The sequence below is a fragment of the Podarcis bocagei genome (genome assembly GCF_964188305.1).
Source record: "Podarcis bocagei genome assembly, chromosome: 18".
NCBI classification, from domain to species: Eukaryota; Metazoa; Chordata; class Lepidosauria; order Squamata; family Lacertidae; genus Podarcis; species Podarcis bocagei.
In genome coordinates this window covers 7,050,250-7,069,186 of record NC_138144.1, presented here as the reverse complement: position 1 = coordinate 7,069,186, position 18,937 = coordinate 7,050,250, and the positions used below count along the sequence as shown (strand labels likewise).

The window sequence follows — 18,937 nt, the reverse complement described above, 5'->3', positions numbered from 1 at the left end:
AATGCTAACTATCCCAGAGTATTCTGTGGGGGACCTAGGTGTGGGGGATAACCAGTGAGCTGGAGTCTCAAGCCGATGTTTTTAAAATAACAATAAAGATTTATTTTAAAACCAGGTAGTATAATACAAGTGGAGAAACTTAGGTTACTTCAGTAATAATACGCTAGTTCACTTCAATTCGTTTTCAGAGGTTTCAGCTTTATAGTTTGGTTCCTTTCGAAGGCGGTACTTTCCTTCAGTTGAAGGTAAAGGGACCCCTAACAGTTAAGTCCAGTCGCGGACGACTCTGGGGTTGCGGCGCTCATCTCGCTTTATTGGCCGAGGGAGCCAGCGTTTGTCCGCAGGTCATGTGGCCAGCATGTCTGGGTCATGTGGCCAGCATGACTAAGCCGCTTCTGGAGAACCAGAGCAGTGCACGGAAACGCCATTTACCTTCCCACTGGAGCGGTACCTATTTATCTACTTGCACTTTGATGTTCTTTCAAACTGCTAGGTTGGCAGGAGCAGGGACCGAGCAATGGGAGCTCACCCCGTCGCGGGGATTTGAACCGCCGACCTAGGCAAGCCCTAGGCTCTTTGGTTTAGACCACAGCACCACCCGCGTCCCTCTTTTCCTTCAGTTACCCACCCCTTTAACAAATCCAGCTCCTGAGAGACTTTCAGTAACAGTCTAAAGGGTTCACCACACGCACCCTTCCTTCACTGGGTTTTGGAGGTCTCTTCTTTCCTCAGAAGAGTCTCTCCCCTCCAGACGAGTTTGAGACCTAAGTAGACCTCAGCTCCTACTTCTGTCTCAGCCTCAGTCTCGCAGCAAGATCTGGTCCTATTACTCCCGCAGGACACTACACTCAGACACTACACTCAGTCCTTCACTGTACAGTGGAGTGGACGTTTTCTCCAGAACCAACTCTGCCTCCTCAACACTCTTTGTATATCAACCTAACTCCTATCCTATCTCCCTACCTAACTCCCAACCTCCTTCCTCAACCAGCTCAACTCAACCAACCACACCACCCTCAACAGCCCAACTCCCTGTCTCCCTCCAACGCCTCTCTTTTTAAACTCTCCCTCCTGGAACCACAGCCAATCAGAGGCTGCCGTTCTTTCACCACTTTCTGGCAGGAGAAAAAAGTAAAAAAGAAATACTTATGGAACCAACTTTTCCGTCACACCTGGCTTCTGCACACGCAATTGTTTACAAGTAGAGAAGTTTCTGCTCAAAGACGAGGAGCAAGTTGGCTCCATGTGCAACAGAAGCTCTCCTTCCGCAGAACATGTCGAAGGGTAAGGGAGAGTCGAAAGTTCAGAGCAACATTTCTCCCCTCAACCAACCCCAGAGAGCTTCCCTCTGTTGGAGAAGCCTTTCAAAGATGGGGTGGAAATTCACTTGAAGTGGCTTTGAAGCCACCAAGCTGCTACTTCCCTTCAGGGAGAGAACCAGAAGGGAGCGGCAGGAATCAAGCAGCCCAGACCCACCCAAAGCGGCCAGAGATGGGCTTGAGAAAACCCTCCCCATCGCAGGCTCCACCAGTCTCTGTCTCCAGCAGCCTCCAGGAAACAAGATCCCACCACCAGGTATCCCGTTCACAGTACTGAGGATTCTCAGCATTCCCCATTTATTCCTTCATATTTATTTACTTGTTGAATCTATATACCGCTCTCTCCCTGGAGGCCTCAGGGCGGTTCAGAGAGCAAAATCAAAATATAAAACCACAATATGTATAATCAAAATAAAAACAACAACCCAATCACAGCCTCTGAACTCCCCCCACATTTTAAAAGGGGTTAGGATGCCTGGGATTCACGGCTGGGACTCCTTCATCTGGCTGTTGTCCATCCCTGACTGTCCCACCTCTTCTTAAAAACCTCCAATGAATCATAGAATGGCAGACTTGGAAAGGGACCCCAAGGTCATCTAGTCCAACCCTCTGCAACGCTAAAGCATCCCTAACAGATGGCCATCCCACCTCTGCTTCAAAGCCTCCAAGGAAGGAGAGTCCATGGTCGGATCCAGCTCCTTCTTTGTGGTTTTGAGCAAAGTTCAGGCCAAACTTCCAACTTCTAAACACACCCCTTGATTTCTGTGCACCATGTTTTTCTCCAGCTCTGCACCTGCCGCTTGAGCCATTCAAGACTTCAGAAAGTTTTTGTGATGTAACTTATTCCACTTGGAATAATCAAAATTATAGTCATCTCATCTTCTGAAAGCCCAGGAGATATTTCGGGAGATTGCATGAGCCTCGGAAAGCAACATGACAATATTAATTGCGCTGTGTCTGGGAAAGAAAAAGTTGGTGCCGAGAATATTTCCTGTGTTGGAGACAGACTGAGACAAGATGCAGAGCTGGCGAAAGAGAGCTGTGCCTGCCTTGGGCTTCCTAGCTCCGAAGGTAGAGTTGAAAACCATCCAGATTGGGAAAGCCCACTCAGTCTGATTTTGCAAGTCTTTGGGTTCTTCTGCTTTGTGTCTTTAGCAGGTAAGAGGAGGAGGAGGCAGAGCCAGAATGAGATCCCTGCTCCTTCTGTTGCTGCTTCTGCTGCTCATGATGCCCTTTGGAGTCTGCGGGAACCACAAGGCGAAATGTCCCTTGAATCTGGTCAGGGATCAAACGGATGCTCGCAATTACTACCGGCCTGGACACTTTCTCATCACTGGGATCATATCTCCAAAACACTTTACTACAGAAACTGCATACGTCTTTTCTCAGACACCCTTCGCCAGCACTGAAGAGTATGTACTTCACAGTTTTGGGGTCCTCCAGTCCTTCTAGTGGTTCCTATTTATCAAGGAAAGAGCCCCTTCCTCAGGGCTGGGGAGCCAAGGGCTGGTGTTGCAGGACTACCCTGCCCTGACCATTGGGCTTGCTGTTGGAGGAGCTGGGAGCTGGGGAGGGGTGTCTAGTCAAAGATTCTAGTAAAGGGGGGGTGCTCATTCGTGTAGTTTCTGATCCAGAATATGGACAAAATTATAATTTTACCACACACTCAAACCTGCAAGCCACCAGGCCCCATATGTAACTAAAAGGGGACTGAGGTATTTGGTGCTTCTCTTCCATCAATAAAATTGTCTCTTATCTACCTATAGTCTAGCCCCTTGCAAGAAGCCAAAGACCACTGCAAAAAAAGCAGCCTTTGCAGCAACTTCCCAGTATATCACAATTTTTGAGGGGCGCCTTCATTTCTTACTCATAAAACCATAGTAGAACAGAATCATAGAGCTGTAGAGATGGAAGGAACCCGGAAGAATCTCACCTGAAGCATCCATGACACATGGTCACCTTTGGAGGGAGTCTCTTCCACTGTTGAACAGCTCTGTGTGCTGTTTGCATCAAAGCTCCGGTCATGGAGCAGAGATCTCCAAATTTTTGTTCTATGCTAGACAGGAAAAGGTTTGATATTAATGCAAAAGGATAAATAAATACTAATCTTTGTGGATCATATAATGCTTCCTCCCTCCCATTCATATGAATATGAAGTTTCACTCTTTTTAAATAATTCATTTATTGCAGGGGGGCAGATAGAGAAATCCGGCACGTGATGTCTTTCCTGGTCACCATCCAAGAGATCAACCAGGATCTCAGCCTCTTACCCAACATCACCCTGGGCTACAACTTCTATGAGAACTATTTCGATGCAAGGATGACTTCGGACGCCATGCTAGAGCTGCTTGCAGGCAGTGGATGCAATATTCCCAATTATCACTGTGGAGAACAGAATCACCTGCTGGCTGTTCTTGAAAGCAGCAACACTTTCATCTCAAGAGTGATTTCAGCCTTGTCAGGCATCTACAAAATCCCACAGGTAAGTAGTGGGAGAGCATGGAGGGAAAGAGAATTTCAACTGCATAAAATTCTACTTTCTCTTTGGAGGGGTCAAGTGCAGACATTTTTAAAAATGGGAAAATCCTGAGCTATGGATCCAACATCCCTTTTTCAAATCTGAGCCTTCACCAACTTGACACCTCCAGATGTTTCAGACTAAAACTCCCATCAGCCTCAGCCAGCAGAGATTTAGATAGATATCAGTCATTTCAGATAATTAAAAATCTTATGCTGAAAGTAAAATAAATTGCTGATCTTTGCTTTGCTTGCTAGATCAGTTATGGCTTCACTGCCCAGGTTCTCGAAGGTAAAACCCTGTTCCCTTTTGTCTACCGGATGACTCCCAAAGAGGAAAGTCAGTACCAGGGGATTGTTGAATTGCTCCTGTATTTTGGATGGACGTGGATTGGCCTCTTCACTCCAGACAATGACAGTGGAGAAAGATTTCTGAGCTCTGTGAAACCTCTGATGCTCAGCAAAGGGATCTGCATTGCTTTATCAAAAAGAGTACCAGAAAATGATATGGATCAATTTATCAGGCCTGGGGAACCTTTTTTCCTATGGAGACAAGTTGGGGTATTTTTTTACTATGCAACCAATATAATGGGCATCACTGTACCCCTGACAACAAACTTGTTTTATGAGAAGGAAATAGGGGCAAAAGTCTGGATCACAACAGCTTTTCTAGGAATCAGAGTTGGCATTTACATCGCTCCAAATTTATTCCAGCACCTCCATGGTTCTCTGTCCTTTGCAATTCAGACCGGAATAAGGAGCAGCAAAGGTGGCAAATATAAATTGCAGACCTATCTTGGGGATTATTTCTATCAAGCATTTCAGTGTTCATATTCAAAGCATCTGTTGTCCGTGAAAGGAAGGATAAGATGCAGAGAGGAGGAGGAACTGCAGCTATTGCCCCAAGAGGAGCGTGAGTTTACCCTGTCTCTAGACAGCTATGTCATTTACATCCATGTTCAAGCTGTGGCTCAGGCCTTGCATGCTTCGCTTTCATCTAGATCCCAGAGGAGGCTGATGGTGGAGGAAGGAGAGCAATGGGGACCCCAAAGGCTACAACCGTGGCAGGTATTTCCTTCCCCTTTTTGCAAACTGCAGTCCACACAGATGCTGATCTTGACGGGGATAGACCTATAAAATATCAGAGTTAGTATTAGTAATAGTAGCAGACCGCCCAACATATCTCTGATGAAAATAGAACCATCCCATTCCATAATGATAATCTTACTGTTTATAGCCAGGGCTACTTTCAGAGGGGAACTCGCTGGAACTCAGTTCTGGCACCTCTCAGGTGGGTGCCATTGCCGTTCTAAGAAGGAGGTGTTCATGGTGAGTTCCGGCAGCTTTTTTGCTAGAAATATATCACTGTTTATACCCCACACATCTTTTTGGGTTGCCTCAGCACTCTGGGCAGCTCCCAACATAAATAAATTAATACTAAAATATGAAACATTAAAAATATTATATTAAGTCTATATCCTCCAACATTTCTCCAATGAAAATAGGGACATTCTAAGGAAAAGTGGGACATTCCTTTTTTAAAAAATAATAATATATTTTTATTATTTTCTTCCTTAAACAATATTTTCAGCAATACAATAACAAACACAGAAACTTTTTGCTCTGCCAAGCATCTGACTTCCCTTCAGCAGGTTTTCCGCTTTCAAGTCCTGTCTCGCAATTTAGTTCTTTAGCTTCCATTGCCCACATTGTAGGATATATTTCAATCCTGCTAGTGTCTTCAAATTTTTACAATTATTATTCAAATACACAATAAATGTACACCAATCCCTTTGAAATTTTTGATCAGCCTGTTCTCAAATCCTGCAGGTTAGTTTGGCCAGTTCTGCAAAGTCCATCATCTTTGCCTGCCACCATCCTCTTATCCACACTGAATATGTCATTAACTTGATGATATTGCAGCCACCCTGTAAGAAAAACCTTCAATTTGATCATAGATGTCAGGGGTTTAGGAGCAGAGGCACGGGCAAGGGAGGAAACAGAGAGCGAAGGGGAGGAAGCAGAAGAAAAGATGAGTGATGACGACGACCCGAGATCTCCTAGTCTTTCCAGTGAATCAGAGGATTCACAGAAAGGAGCACCAGTGGCCAGGGCAAGGGGGGAGTCAAGGGGGGCACCCCAGGAAGATAGAGCCAGAAGGGACTCAGGGGGGAGCAGCTGGAAATCGGGACCAGCGTCACCGCCAGGAAGCAGGGAAGAGGAAGGGAGCCAGGAGGGAAGCGCTGGCAGCTCGCCACAGGAGGGAGGGCATGAGTCAGGAGTGGCCACACCTCCATCGGGGAGCGAAGAAACGGTTAAGAGGAAGGTGGAAGGTTGGGCGCGCGCGCCAAGTTCAAATGCAGAGGAAGGCGGCGCAGTAAGCAGCCCCGAAAGGGAACCAGGTCCTAAAGCCCGGCGCAAGGAGGCAGGAGGGTCCGGGTCAGCGTCAGAAGAATCCCGGAAGGAAGAAGCCCCGGGGGGTAGAGGGACCCAGAGGAGGACAGTCAGGCGGAAAAGGTGGAGCAAGGCTAGGATATTAAGTTGGTGCACAAGGGGCGGAGATTCAGACGGAGCTTCGCCGATCTAGCTACTAGACGTAGAGTTTGCGCGCAGCAGCGTGAGAATGGAAACTGTAATTCAATAAAGACTTTTACTTAATGATCGCTGGCTAGCGTGATCCTCTGTGAGCTAGGATCTTCAAGCAGCTCTGACAGTAAGCTCCGTCTCACCATTGTGGGCATCTACAGCCTCGAGGAGGGGAGAGAAACAGGTGCCTACTAGCGAGCTCACGAACGGCAGACGACATGACGGCTGAGCAGCAGATAGAGGACCTCAGAAAAGCAGTGGCACAACTGAACGCCGAGGTTCTCGCATCCAGGAAGAGAGAGGAGGAGGCAGCTGCCGCCTGCAGGGATCTCCAGGTCAGGTTAGACGTGCTGACAAAGCAGACACCCCGGCAGGAGGGAATTGGGTTGGCGAGACGGACAGGCGGGCTGGTCTCTCACTTCGATGGGAACCTGCAACAGTATCCCAACTTTAGAGCCGACGTACTGTGCGCACTGCAACTGCTGCATAAAGACTTTAGAGATGAACAAGAGAGAGTGGGGTTCATCATGTCCCATCTGCATGGGGATGCGAAAGCATGGCTACGTAATTTATGGAGAGATAAGGATCCGGCGCTCCAGAATGCGGATGCCTTTATTAAAGCGATGGATGGGTGCTTTTTATCAAGTATTGACGTGGATCTGGCACGGAAGGAGGTGCATGGGCTGAGACAAGGGAGGGCCAGCGTCAGGCAGTATCATGCCCGCTTTTTCGCCTTGGTCAGTGCCCTGGAATGGGACAGAGATTCGGCTCCTGTAAGAGACCTCTTTTGGGAGGGACTGCACAACTCGATTAAAGATGAGATCGCGAGGGGGGAGAGACCCCGAACCACCCAGGAGGTCGTTCAGAGGGCACTGGCAGTGGGGGTGAGGCTGGAAGGACGTCCGTGGAGCAAGGACGAAGGGCGTGGAGGGCGCGAACCAGCCGGGGGCCCCTCCTTCCTTCCCAGAGAAGCAGCGCGGGCGCAATCCACGCCTCCGCCAGGAGGAGGAGCCGAACCTATGGAGGTTGGAGGTGCAAGGGCTCAGTCAGCAACCAGAGCCCTAGCACCGGCAGCAGTGAAAGCGAAGCCTCCTAGAGGGAACAGGAAGTGTTACGTCTGTGAGGAACCAGGGCATATGGCAAAAGAGTGTCCCCAGAGGCCCCACAAGCTCACTGCAGCCTCAGCAATGGTGACTGCAGCAACGCAGCAAGGAGGACCACAGCAGGGAAACGACACAGTCTGGCTGGAGGAAGAGGCACTGGGGCCCAGCCAGACGTGTTAGTGACGCAGTCCCCAGAGATTTTACAGCCCGTGAACCCCCTCCCGCCCAAACCAGTAGTGAGGCTCACAGCATCTCTCCAGCTGCCCAATGGAATCACCATAGACGTGCCAATCACCATTGACTCAGGCAGCAATGCGGACTTTATAGGGCAGGACTTTGTCGACAGGCACGCTGTGCAGTTGCTACCGGCCACACTGCCCCTGCAGGTTGTCACGGTGGATGGCAGGGAGCTGCTCGGGGGGCAAGTGGTGAAGCAGACGCCACCAATGGTGATGCGACTTGGGAATCACAGAGAAATCATCAGCTTCAACGTCACTCAACTATCTGACACGCCCGTTGTATTGGGCATGAGTTGGCTGGACAAGCACAGCCCAACGATGGCTTGGTACCAGAGGCAGCTGACCTTCGGCTCTTCCTTTTGTGCTGAACACTGCATTGTGCCCAGGCAGGAAGGAGAGGAAGAGGAGTCACAGCTGCTGCTAGGCACGCTGCAAGCGATTCCCCACAAGTACGCTGAATTTTTGGAAGTGTTCTGCGAGAAGGAGGCAGACAGGCTACCCCCTCACAGACCATATGACTGCAATATTGACCTGCTGCCGGGGGCGGCGCTGCCTAAAGGGAGACTGTATTCCATGTCAGAGGACGAACTGCAAGAACTCAAGGAGTTCATTGATCATAATTTGCAGCGCGGCTTCATCCGGGAGTCCAAGGCAGTGGGGGGCAGTCCCGTATTCTTTGTTAAGAAGCGGGACACGCCCCAAAAGAGACTCGTAGTGGATTACAGGATTTTGAACAGTGTGACTAGGCCATCGGACTTCCCCATGCCCCGAATTGACGACCTCCTCGCAAAGGTACGGAAGGGCAGAGTGTTCACCAAGTTGGACCTGCGGGGGGCGTACAACCTCATTCGCATGCGGGAGGGTGATGAGTGGAAGACAGCCATGTTCACGCCACTGGGGACCTACGAATATAGAGTTATGCCTTTTGGATTGCAAAATGGCTCCCACGTTTTTCAAGCATTTATGCATCACGTGTTGGCGGGACTTCTCTACAAGACGTGCGTCTGTTTCTTAGATGACATCCTGATCTTTTCGGAGTCGCAGCAGGAGCATGACAAACACGTCAAGGAAGTGCTGAGCAGGCTAAAGCAACATAGGCTCTACGCCAAGCTGGAGAAGTGCCAATTCGACGTGACGGAGGTGGATTTTCTGGGCTACAAGCTGTCTGACAAGGGGCTCGCCATGGACAGCGCCAAGGTTCGAGCGGTGTTGGATTGGAAGAGCCCGCGCAACCGGAAGGAGGTCCAACGGTTTGTCGGCTTTGCGAACTTCTATCGCAAGTTTATCAAGGGCTTCGCGATGCAGACGGCGGCCATCACTGACACGCTTAGCTCCAAGAAAAAGAAGTTCATTTGGACAGAGCAGGCAGAGCAGTCCTTCCAAGCACTCAAGCGTCTCTTCGCGTCGGAAGAGCAGCTGCTTCATGTCAACCCCAGCAAGCCGATGAGGGTGGAGACAGACGCTTCGGACAGAGCCGTGGGGGCGGTCCTGCTGCAGAAAGACCCGCAGGGGGTGTGGCGACCGGGAGCGTTTTACTCCAGGAAGCTCAGCAAGTCCGAGCAGAACTACACCATATGGGACAGGGAGTTGCTGGCCATTCACGCAGCGTTCAAGGCGTGGAGGCACTTTCTAATCGGCGCCAAGCACACGGTGCAGGTTTGCACGGACCACAAGAATCTAGAGCACTGGCGCACGGCACAGTTCCTGAACCAGAGGCAGATACGTTGGGCTGAGTTCTTTGCGAACTTCGACTTCCGAATAGAGTATGTCCCGGGGGACACCAACATCATGGCAGACGCTCTCTCCCGTAAGGCACAGTATCTGGAGGACGCAACACCAGCGGCCGCCATGCACATCTTCGCACCGACAGTGTGGGCGTGCGCCGCGGCGACCGTGGACCTAGAGGCGGTGCGACGAGCGTTGCAGGGGGACTCCTTCGCACAAGCAAAGATGGCAGAGGTGCAAAGGGGCAAGGCAGCGGCCGACGGTTTCCAGCTAAGAGATGGATTGCTCATCCGTAAAGGGGCCATCTACGTGCCGGGAGACGAACTTCGAGCCAAGGTGCTGCAGCAGCTGCACGACGCGCCCACGGCCGGGCACTTTGGCAAGGAGAAGACGGTGGAATTAGTAGCCAGGGATTTCTGGTGGCCTGGAATGAGAGGGGAGGTCGCAGACTACGTGGCGAGGTGTGACACCTGCCAGAGGGCCAAGCCAGTGCACAAACCGCCGGCCGGACTGTTGGAACCGCTGCAAACTCCGGTCGAACCTTGGGAAAGGGTGGCCCTGGACTTTGTCACGGATCTGCCCAGCTCAAGGGGCAAGACGGCAGTGCTGGTGGTGGTGGACCTGTTTTCCAAGATGGCCCATTTCATTCCGTGTGCTAAGGTGGCCACGGCGGAGCAAACCGCCAAACTGTTCATAGACCACGTGTTCAAGGTTCACGGTCTGCCACGGTCTATTCTGTCCGACCGGGGGCGGCAGTTCATCTCGAATTTCTGGCAGAAGCTGATGGGCTTCCTGAACGTCAAGATCAACCTGGCGTCGGCGAGACACCCGCAGACCAACGGGCAAGCGGAGCGGGTCAATGCCATCATGCAGCAGTACCTGAGATGTTATGCAAATCAACAGCCTGCGACGTGGGTGGATTACCTGCCGCTTGCCGAGTTCGCCTACAACAACACGAAGCACGTGTCCACGGGGGTCACGCCGTTCTTCGCCAACAACGGGAGGCACCCCAGAACCTTCCCGGGACTGGAAAGAATGGGGGAGGGGGAGCCGCAGACAGCAGATGCGTTCGCGTCGGAGCTGCAGGAAGTCCATGATCAGCTGAGGCGCCACCTGGAGCTGGCCAAGCATGCATACAAGGTACAAGCAGACAAGCACAGAAGGGTTGGAGAAGAGCTCCACGTGGGAGACTGGGTTTGGTTAGCAGCCCACGCAGTGCCGGCCAGGTCGTTGGCCAAGAAGAAACTAGGGCATAAGCAACTGGGGCCCTACCAAGTCGAAGAGCAGGTCAACCCGGTAGCTTTCAGACTGGCACTTCCGGAGGGTTCCAGAATGCATCCGGTATTCCACAGATCGGTGCTCACTCCCTACAAGGCACCGCACAGGTTCCAGGAACCCGGAACGGCGCCGAGTCCGGCCAGAGACAGAACAGGGCACGCGGGAGTGGCACAGAAGGAGCGCATCAACGAAGTCACGGAGATTTTGGACTCCAGATGGGGGGAAGAGGGGGTAGAATACTTTCTCGCCAAGGAGGGCACCCCGGCCAGTGCGAACAGCTGGGTGCCGGGCTACGCCTTAGACGAACCTCTGCTCAAAGACGAGTTTCATGCCCTCTTCCCACATAGACCTATGCCAGCAGACTTTTTCGACGACTGGCTTTTCACGCCCACGCTTTCGGCCAGCACGTTCCGGGGGTTCGACTCGGACGAGGAACCGACACGAGACGTCCGTTCCCCGGAGGGGTCACCCTCGGGATCTGCCTCAGAACCCTCGTATTGGTGGGACGATAGACCAGAGGAGCAGTGGCGCAGGAAGTGGCTGGAGGGTCCAGGACGAGCAACGCCGCCAGGAGGAAGTGAGGGAGAGACGGACATGGACATTTTCGGGGACGACCCTGGTTTCGAGCACGGCGGCACAGAGATGGAAGCGGAGGTGACTGTCGTCGACGAGAGCAGGGAGGAAGAACCGGAAGACTTCAGATGGAGGCCCGCCACGGGAAGCGACCGATATCCGACGTTCGTCCCTTTGCAACAGCAGCCCCCAGCTCCAGCACCGGAAGGAGGGGAGGGGGGAATGGGGGGCTTCGAGGGGGGGATGGATGTCAGGGGTTTAGGAGCAGAGGCACGGGCAAGGGAGGAAACAGAGAGCGAAGGGGAGGAAGCAGAAGAAAAGATGAGTGATGACGACGACCCGAGATCTCCTAGTCTTTCCAGTGAATCAGAGGATTCACAGAAAGGAGCACCAGTGGCCAGGGCAAGGGGGGAGTCAAGGGGGGCACCCCAGGAAGATAGAGCCAGAAGGGACTCAGGGGGGAGCAGCTGGAAATCGGGACCAGCGTCACCGCCAGGAAGCAGGGAAGAGGAAGGGAGCCAGGAGGGAAGCGCTGGCAGCTCGCCACAGGAGGGAGGGCATGAGTCAGGAGTGGCCACACCTCCATCGGGGAGCGAAGAAACGGTTAAGAGGAAGGTGGAAGGTTGGGCGCGCGCGCCAAGTTCAAATGCAGAGGAAGGCGGCGCAGTAAGCAGCCCCGAAAGGGAACCAGGTCCTAAAGCCCGGCGCAAGGAGGCAGGAGGGTCCGGGTCAGCGTCAGAAGAATCCCGGAAGGAAGAAGCCCCGGGGGGTAGAGGGACCCAGAGGAGGACAGTCAGGCGGAAAAGGTGGAGCAAGGCTAGGATATTAAGTTGGTGCACAAGGGGCGGAGATTCAGACGGAGCTTCGCCGATCTAGCTACTAGACGTAGAGTTTGCGCGCAGCAGCGTGAGAATGGAAACTGTAATTCAATAAAGACTTTTACTTAATGATCGCTGGCTAGCGTGATCCTCTGTGAGCTAGGATCTTCAAGCAGCTCTGACAATATGGTTTAAGTTTAAAAGCTTTCTCGGTCTCCACCAAAGTGCCTTTATATGTGGCCCACCTTCCCTCCGTATTTAATTTTTGTACCGTCAGTACCTCAATAGGTGAGATCCACCATGGTGTTTTCCTTTCTAATAGGTTTTTATTTATTTCTTTTTTAGATACTAATCACATGGTTCAGGAAACCTCTATGAACTTTCACTTTGTCACCCAAATCTGTTATCATAACCTTCCACATCTAAAATATCTGTATTCTCCATCGTTATCCATTCCTTTAACCAACAGAGACAGGACGCCTCATAATAGTGTTTCAAATCTGGCATGGCGAATCCACCTCTTTCTTTTTTAATCTATTAACAATTTATATTTCATCCTTGGCTTTTCCCCTGCCAGATGAATCTCAATACTACTTTTTGCCACTCTTTAAATACACCTGTCCTTTGAACACTGGAATTGTTTGAAACAGGAATAACATCTTGGGTAATACATTCATTTTTACCACTGATATTCTACCAGAAAATGACAACTTTAATCTGCTCCATATTTCGAAGTCCCCCTTGATTTCCTTCCATGTGGATTCATAATTATCATTAAACAAATTAATATTTTTTGGTATTAACCAAATTCCAAGATATTTCACTTCCTTTTGCAACCATAATTTCTGATCCACGTTGCAATTCCGTGACCATATTCTTTACTAACAGTTTAGTTTTACCTTTATTGAGCTTAAATCCTGCTACTTGCCCAAATTATACTCCTTTACTCCAATCTTTATCCCTCTCACGTATGACAATTCTCTCAAATTCTTAGTTCATACCTCCAGGACCATTATAAATATCAATGGTGACAATGGGCACCCCTGTCTAGTGCCTTTAGTTATATCAAACTTATCAGTCAAAGTGTTGTTGTTCACTATCAATTTCACCTTTTGCTCTGTTTTATTTGATCCCAGAATGTCCCACTTTTCCAAAGTGAAAAAGGAAAAGTGGGAGTAGAACTGAGATATCCATCTTGGCTTCCAGGTTTCTCAGTGCTGGTGCTTTCCCCTGTCATTCCAGCTTCACCCTTTCTTAAGAGAAATCCGGTGTCTGAATACTTCCAGAGGCAAGCTGTGCTTGGATGAGAACTGGGAGCTGCCAGCAGACTTCGATATTATGAACTGGGTAATGTCTCCCAATCAGTCGGGTGACCTTTTAAAAATTGGGAATATAAGGAGAGAGACGTCTGCTGGCATAAAGTTCACCATTAACCCAGAAGCCATTGAGTGGCCCAAGAAATTCAATAAGGTAGGGTAAATCACAAAGGGAGAAGGCTAGGAGATGCTTATTATGTTTTTCCTTAAACAACCGCTGAAAAATGACCATATCAGGTTGACCAACGGTGTCTTGACCGTCAATAACAGCTGCAACCACCACTCCTACTTTAACCGAATCTTTAACCAAATGGACTACGTAGATAAGAAGAAAAGGGAAAGCCCCTAGTAAAAGTGAACTATTGGGCTTTCATACATGCAGAAATATAGAAATCAATTTATTTTAGAAATGATAATTACTGATTTATTGTGGATTTTTTAATTTGTGGAGTAAGCTCACTTGTAGATGTTGCAAATGTTAAACTATTGTATGTGCAGGAATTGAGAAGTGCACAGTTTTTGGTGAAGGATGATAATTTATTTTAAAAATTGCCTATTGTAATATAAGGCTAACATTAAGAAATGGCACATGAACTAGAAATAACTAAGGAAATAGATCAGCAACAAGAGGAAACCTTGCATGCCTCAAGAACAGAGAGAGGGAAACCAATATTTGGAAAAGTCATATTAAATTAGTGGTTGAGAGATTATCAGAATCCTGAACTTTGGGGAAATCACATTTCAGACTCCATTGCCATTTTCTTTGAAGATTTATTAAGCAGGGAATCAGGTAAATGGAGAAGAGGAAACAGAGTTCTGTGGTGCAAACCTCAGTTGTCCTGAACGAATTATGAAGAACAAGATATTCTGGTCACCCCAATGGTCAGTGGGGGGTTGAAAGGACCCTGATGAGGGGTCAAAGGCTGCAGCCCAAAGATCCGTTTGAATTCACTCTATGAGGGAGTAACATACACACAAATACTCCTAACTGTTCCTCTTTCTTGCACCTTCTTGTCTTTCTGGGTAGGCCGTGCCTCGTTCCAGGTGTAATGAAAAATGTCGACCTGGATATGCCAAGGTGGTTCTAGAAGGAAAGCCCATTTGCTGCTATGCCTGTGCTCGGTGTGCGGAAGGGACCTTCTCCGCCCAGGAAGGTGGGTGACTCCAAGGGGGAAGGTATTTCTGGAGAGAGTAAACACAGGGCAGAAATCCAGTCTCACCCACTTTTTGTGAGATTTCTGCAGACATTCGGGAATGTGGCTCCTTCCTCAACGTCTTTACAATCACCTTCATTACATCCTGGAAGAGAGTTGAAAGGAATGACCATAAGGAAGAAATCATAGAATCATAGAATCCTAGAGTTGGAAGAGACCACAAGGGCCATCAAGTCCAACCCCCTGCCAAGCAGGAAACACCATCAGAGCACTCCTGACATATGGTTGTCAAGCCTCTGCTTAAAGACCTCCAAAGTAGGAGACTCCACCACACTCCTTGGCAGCAAATTCCGCTGTCAAACAGCTCTTACTGTCAGGAAGTTCTTCCTAATGTTTAGGTAGAATCTTCTTTCTTGTAGTTTGGATCCATTGCTCCGTGTCCGCTTCTCTGGAGCAGCAGAAAACAACCTTTCTCCCTCCTCTATGTGACATCCTTTTATATATTTGAACATGGCTATCATATCACCCCTTAACCTCATCTTCTCCAGGCTAAACATGCCCAGCTCCCTTAGCCGTTCCTCATAAGGCATCGTTTCCAGGCCTTTGACCATTTTGGTTGCCCTCCTCTGGACACGTTCCAGTTTGTCAGTGTCCTTCTTGAATTGTGGTGCCCAGAACTGGACACAGTACTCCAGGTGAGGTCTGACCAGAGCAGAATACAGTGGCACTATTACTTCCCTTGATCTAGATGCTATGCTCCTATTGATGCAGCCCAGAATTGCATTGGCTTTTTTAGCTGCCGCGTCACACTGTTGGCTCATGTCAAGTTTGTGGTCAACCAAGACTCCTAGATCCTTTTCACATGTACTGCTCTCAAGCCAGGTGTCACCCATCTTGTATTTGTGCCTCTCATTTTTTTTGCCCAAGTGCAATACTTTACATTTCTCCCTGTTAAAATTCATCTTGTTTGCTTTTGCCCAGTTCTCTAATCTGTCAAGGTCGTTTTGAAGTGTGATCCTGTCCTCTGGGGTGTTAGCCACCCCTCCCAGTTTGGTGTCATCTGCAAATTTGATCAGGATGCCCTTGAGTCCATCATCCAAGTAATTGATGAAGATGTTGAATAAGACCGGGCCCAAGACAGAACCCTGTGGCACCCCACTAGTCACTCTTCTCCAGGATGAAGAGGAACCATTGATGAGCACCCTTTGGGTTCGGTCAGTCAGCCAGTTACAAATCCACTGAGTGGTAGCATAGTCAAGACCGCATTTTACCAGCTTCTTTACAAGAATATCATGGGGCACCTTGTCAAATGCCTTGCTGAAATCAAGGTAGGCTACATCCACTGCGTTCCCTTCATCTACCAGGCTTGTAATTCTGTCAAAAAACGAGATCAGGTTAGTCTGACATGACTTATTTTTCAGAAATCCATGCTGACTGTTGGTGATCACAGCATTCCTTTCTAGGTGCGCACAGACTGTTTGCTTAATGATCTGCTCCAGAATCTTCCCTGGTATTGATGTCAGACTGACTGGGCGGTAATTATTTGGGTCCTCTCTTTTCCCCTTTTTGAAAATAGGGACAACATTTGCCCTCCTCCAGTCTGCCGGGACTTCGCCTGTTCTCCAGGAATTCTCAAAGATGACTGCCAGTGGTTCTGAGATCACATCTGCCAGTTCTTTTAATACTCTTGGATGCAGTTCATCTGGCCCTGGAGACTTGAATACATCTAAACTAGCCAAGTATTCTTGTACTATCTCCTTAGTTATTCTGGGCTGTGTTTCCTTTGCTGAATCATTTGCTCCAAATTCTTCAGGTCGGGCATTGTTTTCTTTATCGGAGAAGACTGAGGCAAAGAAGGCATTGAGGAGTTCAGCCCTTTCTGTGTCCCCTGTTTGCATTTCACCATCTTCTCCTCTGAGTGACCCCACTGTTTCTTTGTTCTTCCTTTTGCTACGAACATACCCATAAAAGCCTTTTTTGTTGCTTTTAACCTCTCTAGCAAGCCTGAGTTCATTCTGTGCTTTAGCTTTCCTGACTTTGTGTCTACACATGCTGGCTATTTGTTTAAATTCCTCTTTGGTGGTTTCCCCCCTTTTCCATTTTTTGTAAACATCCTTTTTTAATCTTAACTCAGTTAAAAGTTCTTTAGATAGCCACCCTGGCTTCTTTAAGCACCTTCCATGTTTCCGTCTCACTGGTATTGCCTGACGTTGTGCTTTTACTATCTCCCTCTTAACAAACTCCCAGCCATCATGAACTCCCTTTCCTTTTAGTATTACTGTCCATGGGATCTCACCCAGCACTTCCCTAAGTTTTATGAAGTCGGCTTTCTTAAAGTCAAGAAATTGAGTCCTAGTATGCTTGGCTGCTCCTTTCCGCTGTATAGTAAACTTCAGAAGAGCATGATCACTCGCGCCTAATGATCCTTCCACTTCTACCCCACTAACCAGGTCATCAACATTGGTTAGGACCAGATCTAAAATGGCTGTTCCTCTTGTTGCTTCTCCCACTTTCTGGACAATGAAGTTGTCTGCAAGGCCAGTGAGGAATCTGTTTGACCTTATGCTCTTGGCTGAGTTTGACATCCAACAAATATCCGGGTAATTGAAGTCCCCCATTACTACTATCTCCCTTCCTTTTGCATGCTTGGCCATCTGTTCCAGGAAGGCATCATCTATGTCCTCTGTTTGGCTTGGGGATCTATAGTAAACTCCCACAATGAGGTCTCTGTTCTTCTTCTCTCCCTTAATTTTGACCCAAATGCTCTCACTTTGGCTTTGAGGTTCTAAATCTTGGATCTCTTCACAGGTATACACATCCCTGACATATAACGCCACTCCTCCTCCTTTCTTGTCTGGTCTGTTTCTCTGAAATAGATTGTATCCCCCCATTATTACATTCCAATCGTGGGACTTATCCCACCAGGTTTCAGTGATGCCTATTATGTCATATTTAGTTTGCTGTACCAAGAGCTCAAGCTCATCTTGTTTATTTCCCATGCTTTGCGCATTAGTGTACAGACATTGAAGTCCATTAATCATTCCCCCGTGTCTCTTATTTAAGGATTTTTTCCTCCCACCACTAGGTCTGCGTGCTGTTTGCTCCATTTGGTCTATGACATTTGGATGATCATCTTCATCAATTGATAGACTCCTACCTTCAGGAGCACTGTCTCCCTCCCCCACATTAGTCAGTTTAAAGCCCTCCTGATGAGGTTTCTGAGATTTTTGGCAAAAACAAATTTTGAAGAAAATCTAGGATTTCTTCAAAATGTAATCGAGTTCAGATCATTAGGGATGTAAGTGATGCTGCAGCCACTCTTTTTCTCTTCCCCAGATGCAGAACATTGCACCAAATGCTCAGAAGATCACCATTCAAACAAGGACAGAGATCATTGTGTCCCCAAGATTACCACCTTCCTGACTTATGGAGAATATTTAGGAATGTTTTTAGCTTCCGTTGCCCTCTTCTTGTCCTTAACAGCAGGCACTGTGTTGGGAATCTTCATTAAATACAAGGAAACTCCCATAGTCAAAGCCAACAACCGGGACCTCTCCTACACCCTCCTCGTCTCCCTCCTGCTTTCCTTTTTGTCCTCCTTCCTCTTCATCGGGCGCCCAAGGAAAGAGACCTGCCTTCTCCGACAAACGGCCTTCAGCATCATCTTCTCAGCTGCTGTTTCTTCTGTCTTGGCAAAGACCATCACGGTGGTGCTGGCCTTCCTGGCCACAAAGCCCGGGAACAGGGTGAGGAGATGGCTGGGCAAGAGTCTGGCCAACTCCATTGTCATCTCCTCTTCTGGGGGGCAAGTTCTCATCTGCACCATCTGGCTGGGCTCTTCTCCCCCATTCCCAGAGCCCGACATGCGCTCCCAGGTGGAAGAGATCATCCTGCAATGCAACGAAGGGTCTGTGACCATGTTCTACGTTGCCCTCGGCTACCTGGGCTTCTTGGCTGCCACCTGCTTCACGGTGGCTTTCCTAGCCAGGAAGCTGCCCGGCTCCTTCAACGAAGCCAAGCTGATCACCTTCAGCATGCTGGTCTTCTGCAGTGTTTGGGTGTCTTTTGTGCCCACCTACCTGAGCACCAAGGGCAAGTACATGGTGGCCGTGCAGATCTTCTCTATGTTGGCCTCCAGTGCTGGGCTTCTGGGCTGCATCTTCCTTCCCAAGTGCTACATTATTGTGCTGAGGCCTGATCTGAACACAAAGGAGCACCTGACAACCAGAAATTAAGGGGACATCTGATTCTTAAAACATTCCATGTTCCCGATGCACAGAAGTGCCTAAAGGAAACACACCTGATCATC

General features: G+C 49.0%; 2 protein-coding genes across 2 annotated transcripts in view; both read left to right on the top strand.

Moving 5' to 3' along the window:
- The first annotated feature begins 1,860 nt into the window (after positions 1–1,860).
- LOC308577477 (vomeronasal type-2 receptor 26-like) overlaps positions 1,861–18,937 on the top strand; it is a 34,098-nt gene continuing 17,021 nt past the window's right edge. Inside the window, exon 1 of the mRNA XM_081177686.1 lies at positions 1,861–2,290. The gene's annotated coding sequence lies outside the window, so the exon portion shown is untranslated. The remainder of the gene's footprint in view (positions 2,291–18,937) is intronic.
- On the top strand, positions 2,501–18,911 carry LOC308577480 (vomeronasal type-2 receptor 26-like). Its single transcript, XM_081177689.1, has 6 exons — positions 2,501–2,731; positions 3,510–3,801; positions 4,095–4,904; positions 13,401–13,628; positions 14,502–14,628; positions 17,965–18,911. The coding sequence occupies exons 1-6, from the start codon at positions 2,505–2,507 to the stop codon at positions 18,861–18,863; spliced, it is 2,583 nt and encodes an 860-aa protein (XP_081033815.1). The 5' UTR covers positions 2,501–2,504; the 3' UTR covers positions 18,864–18,911.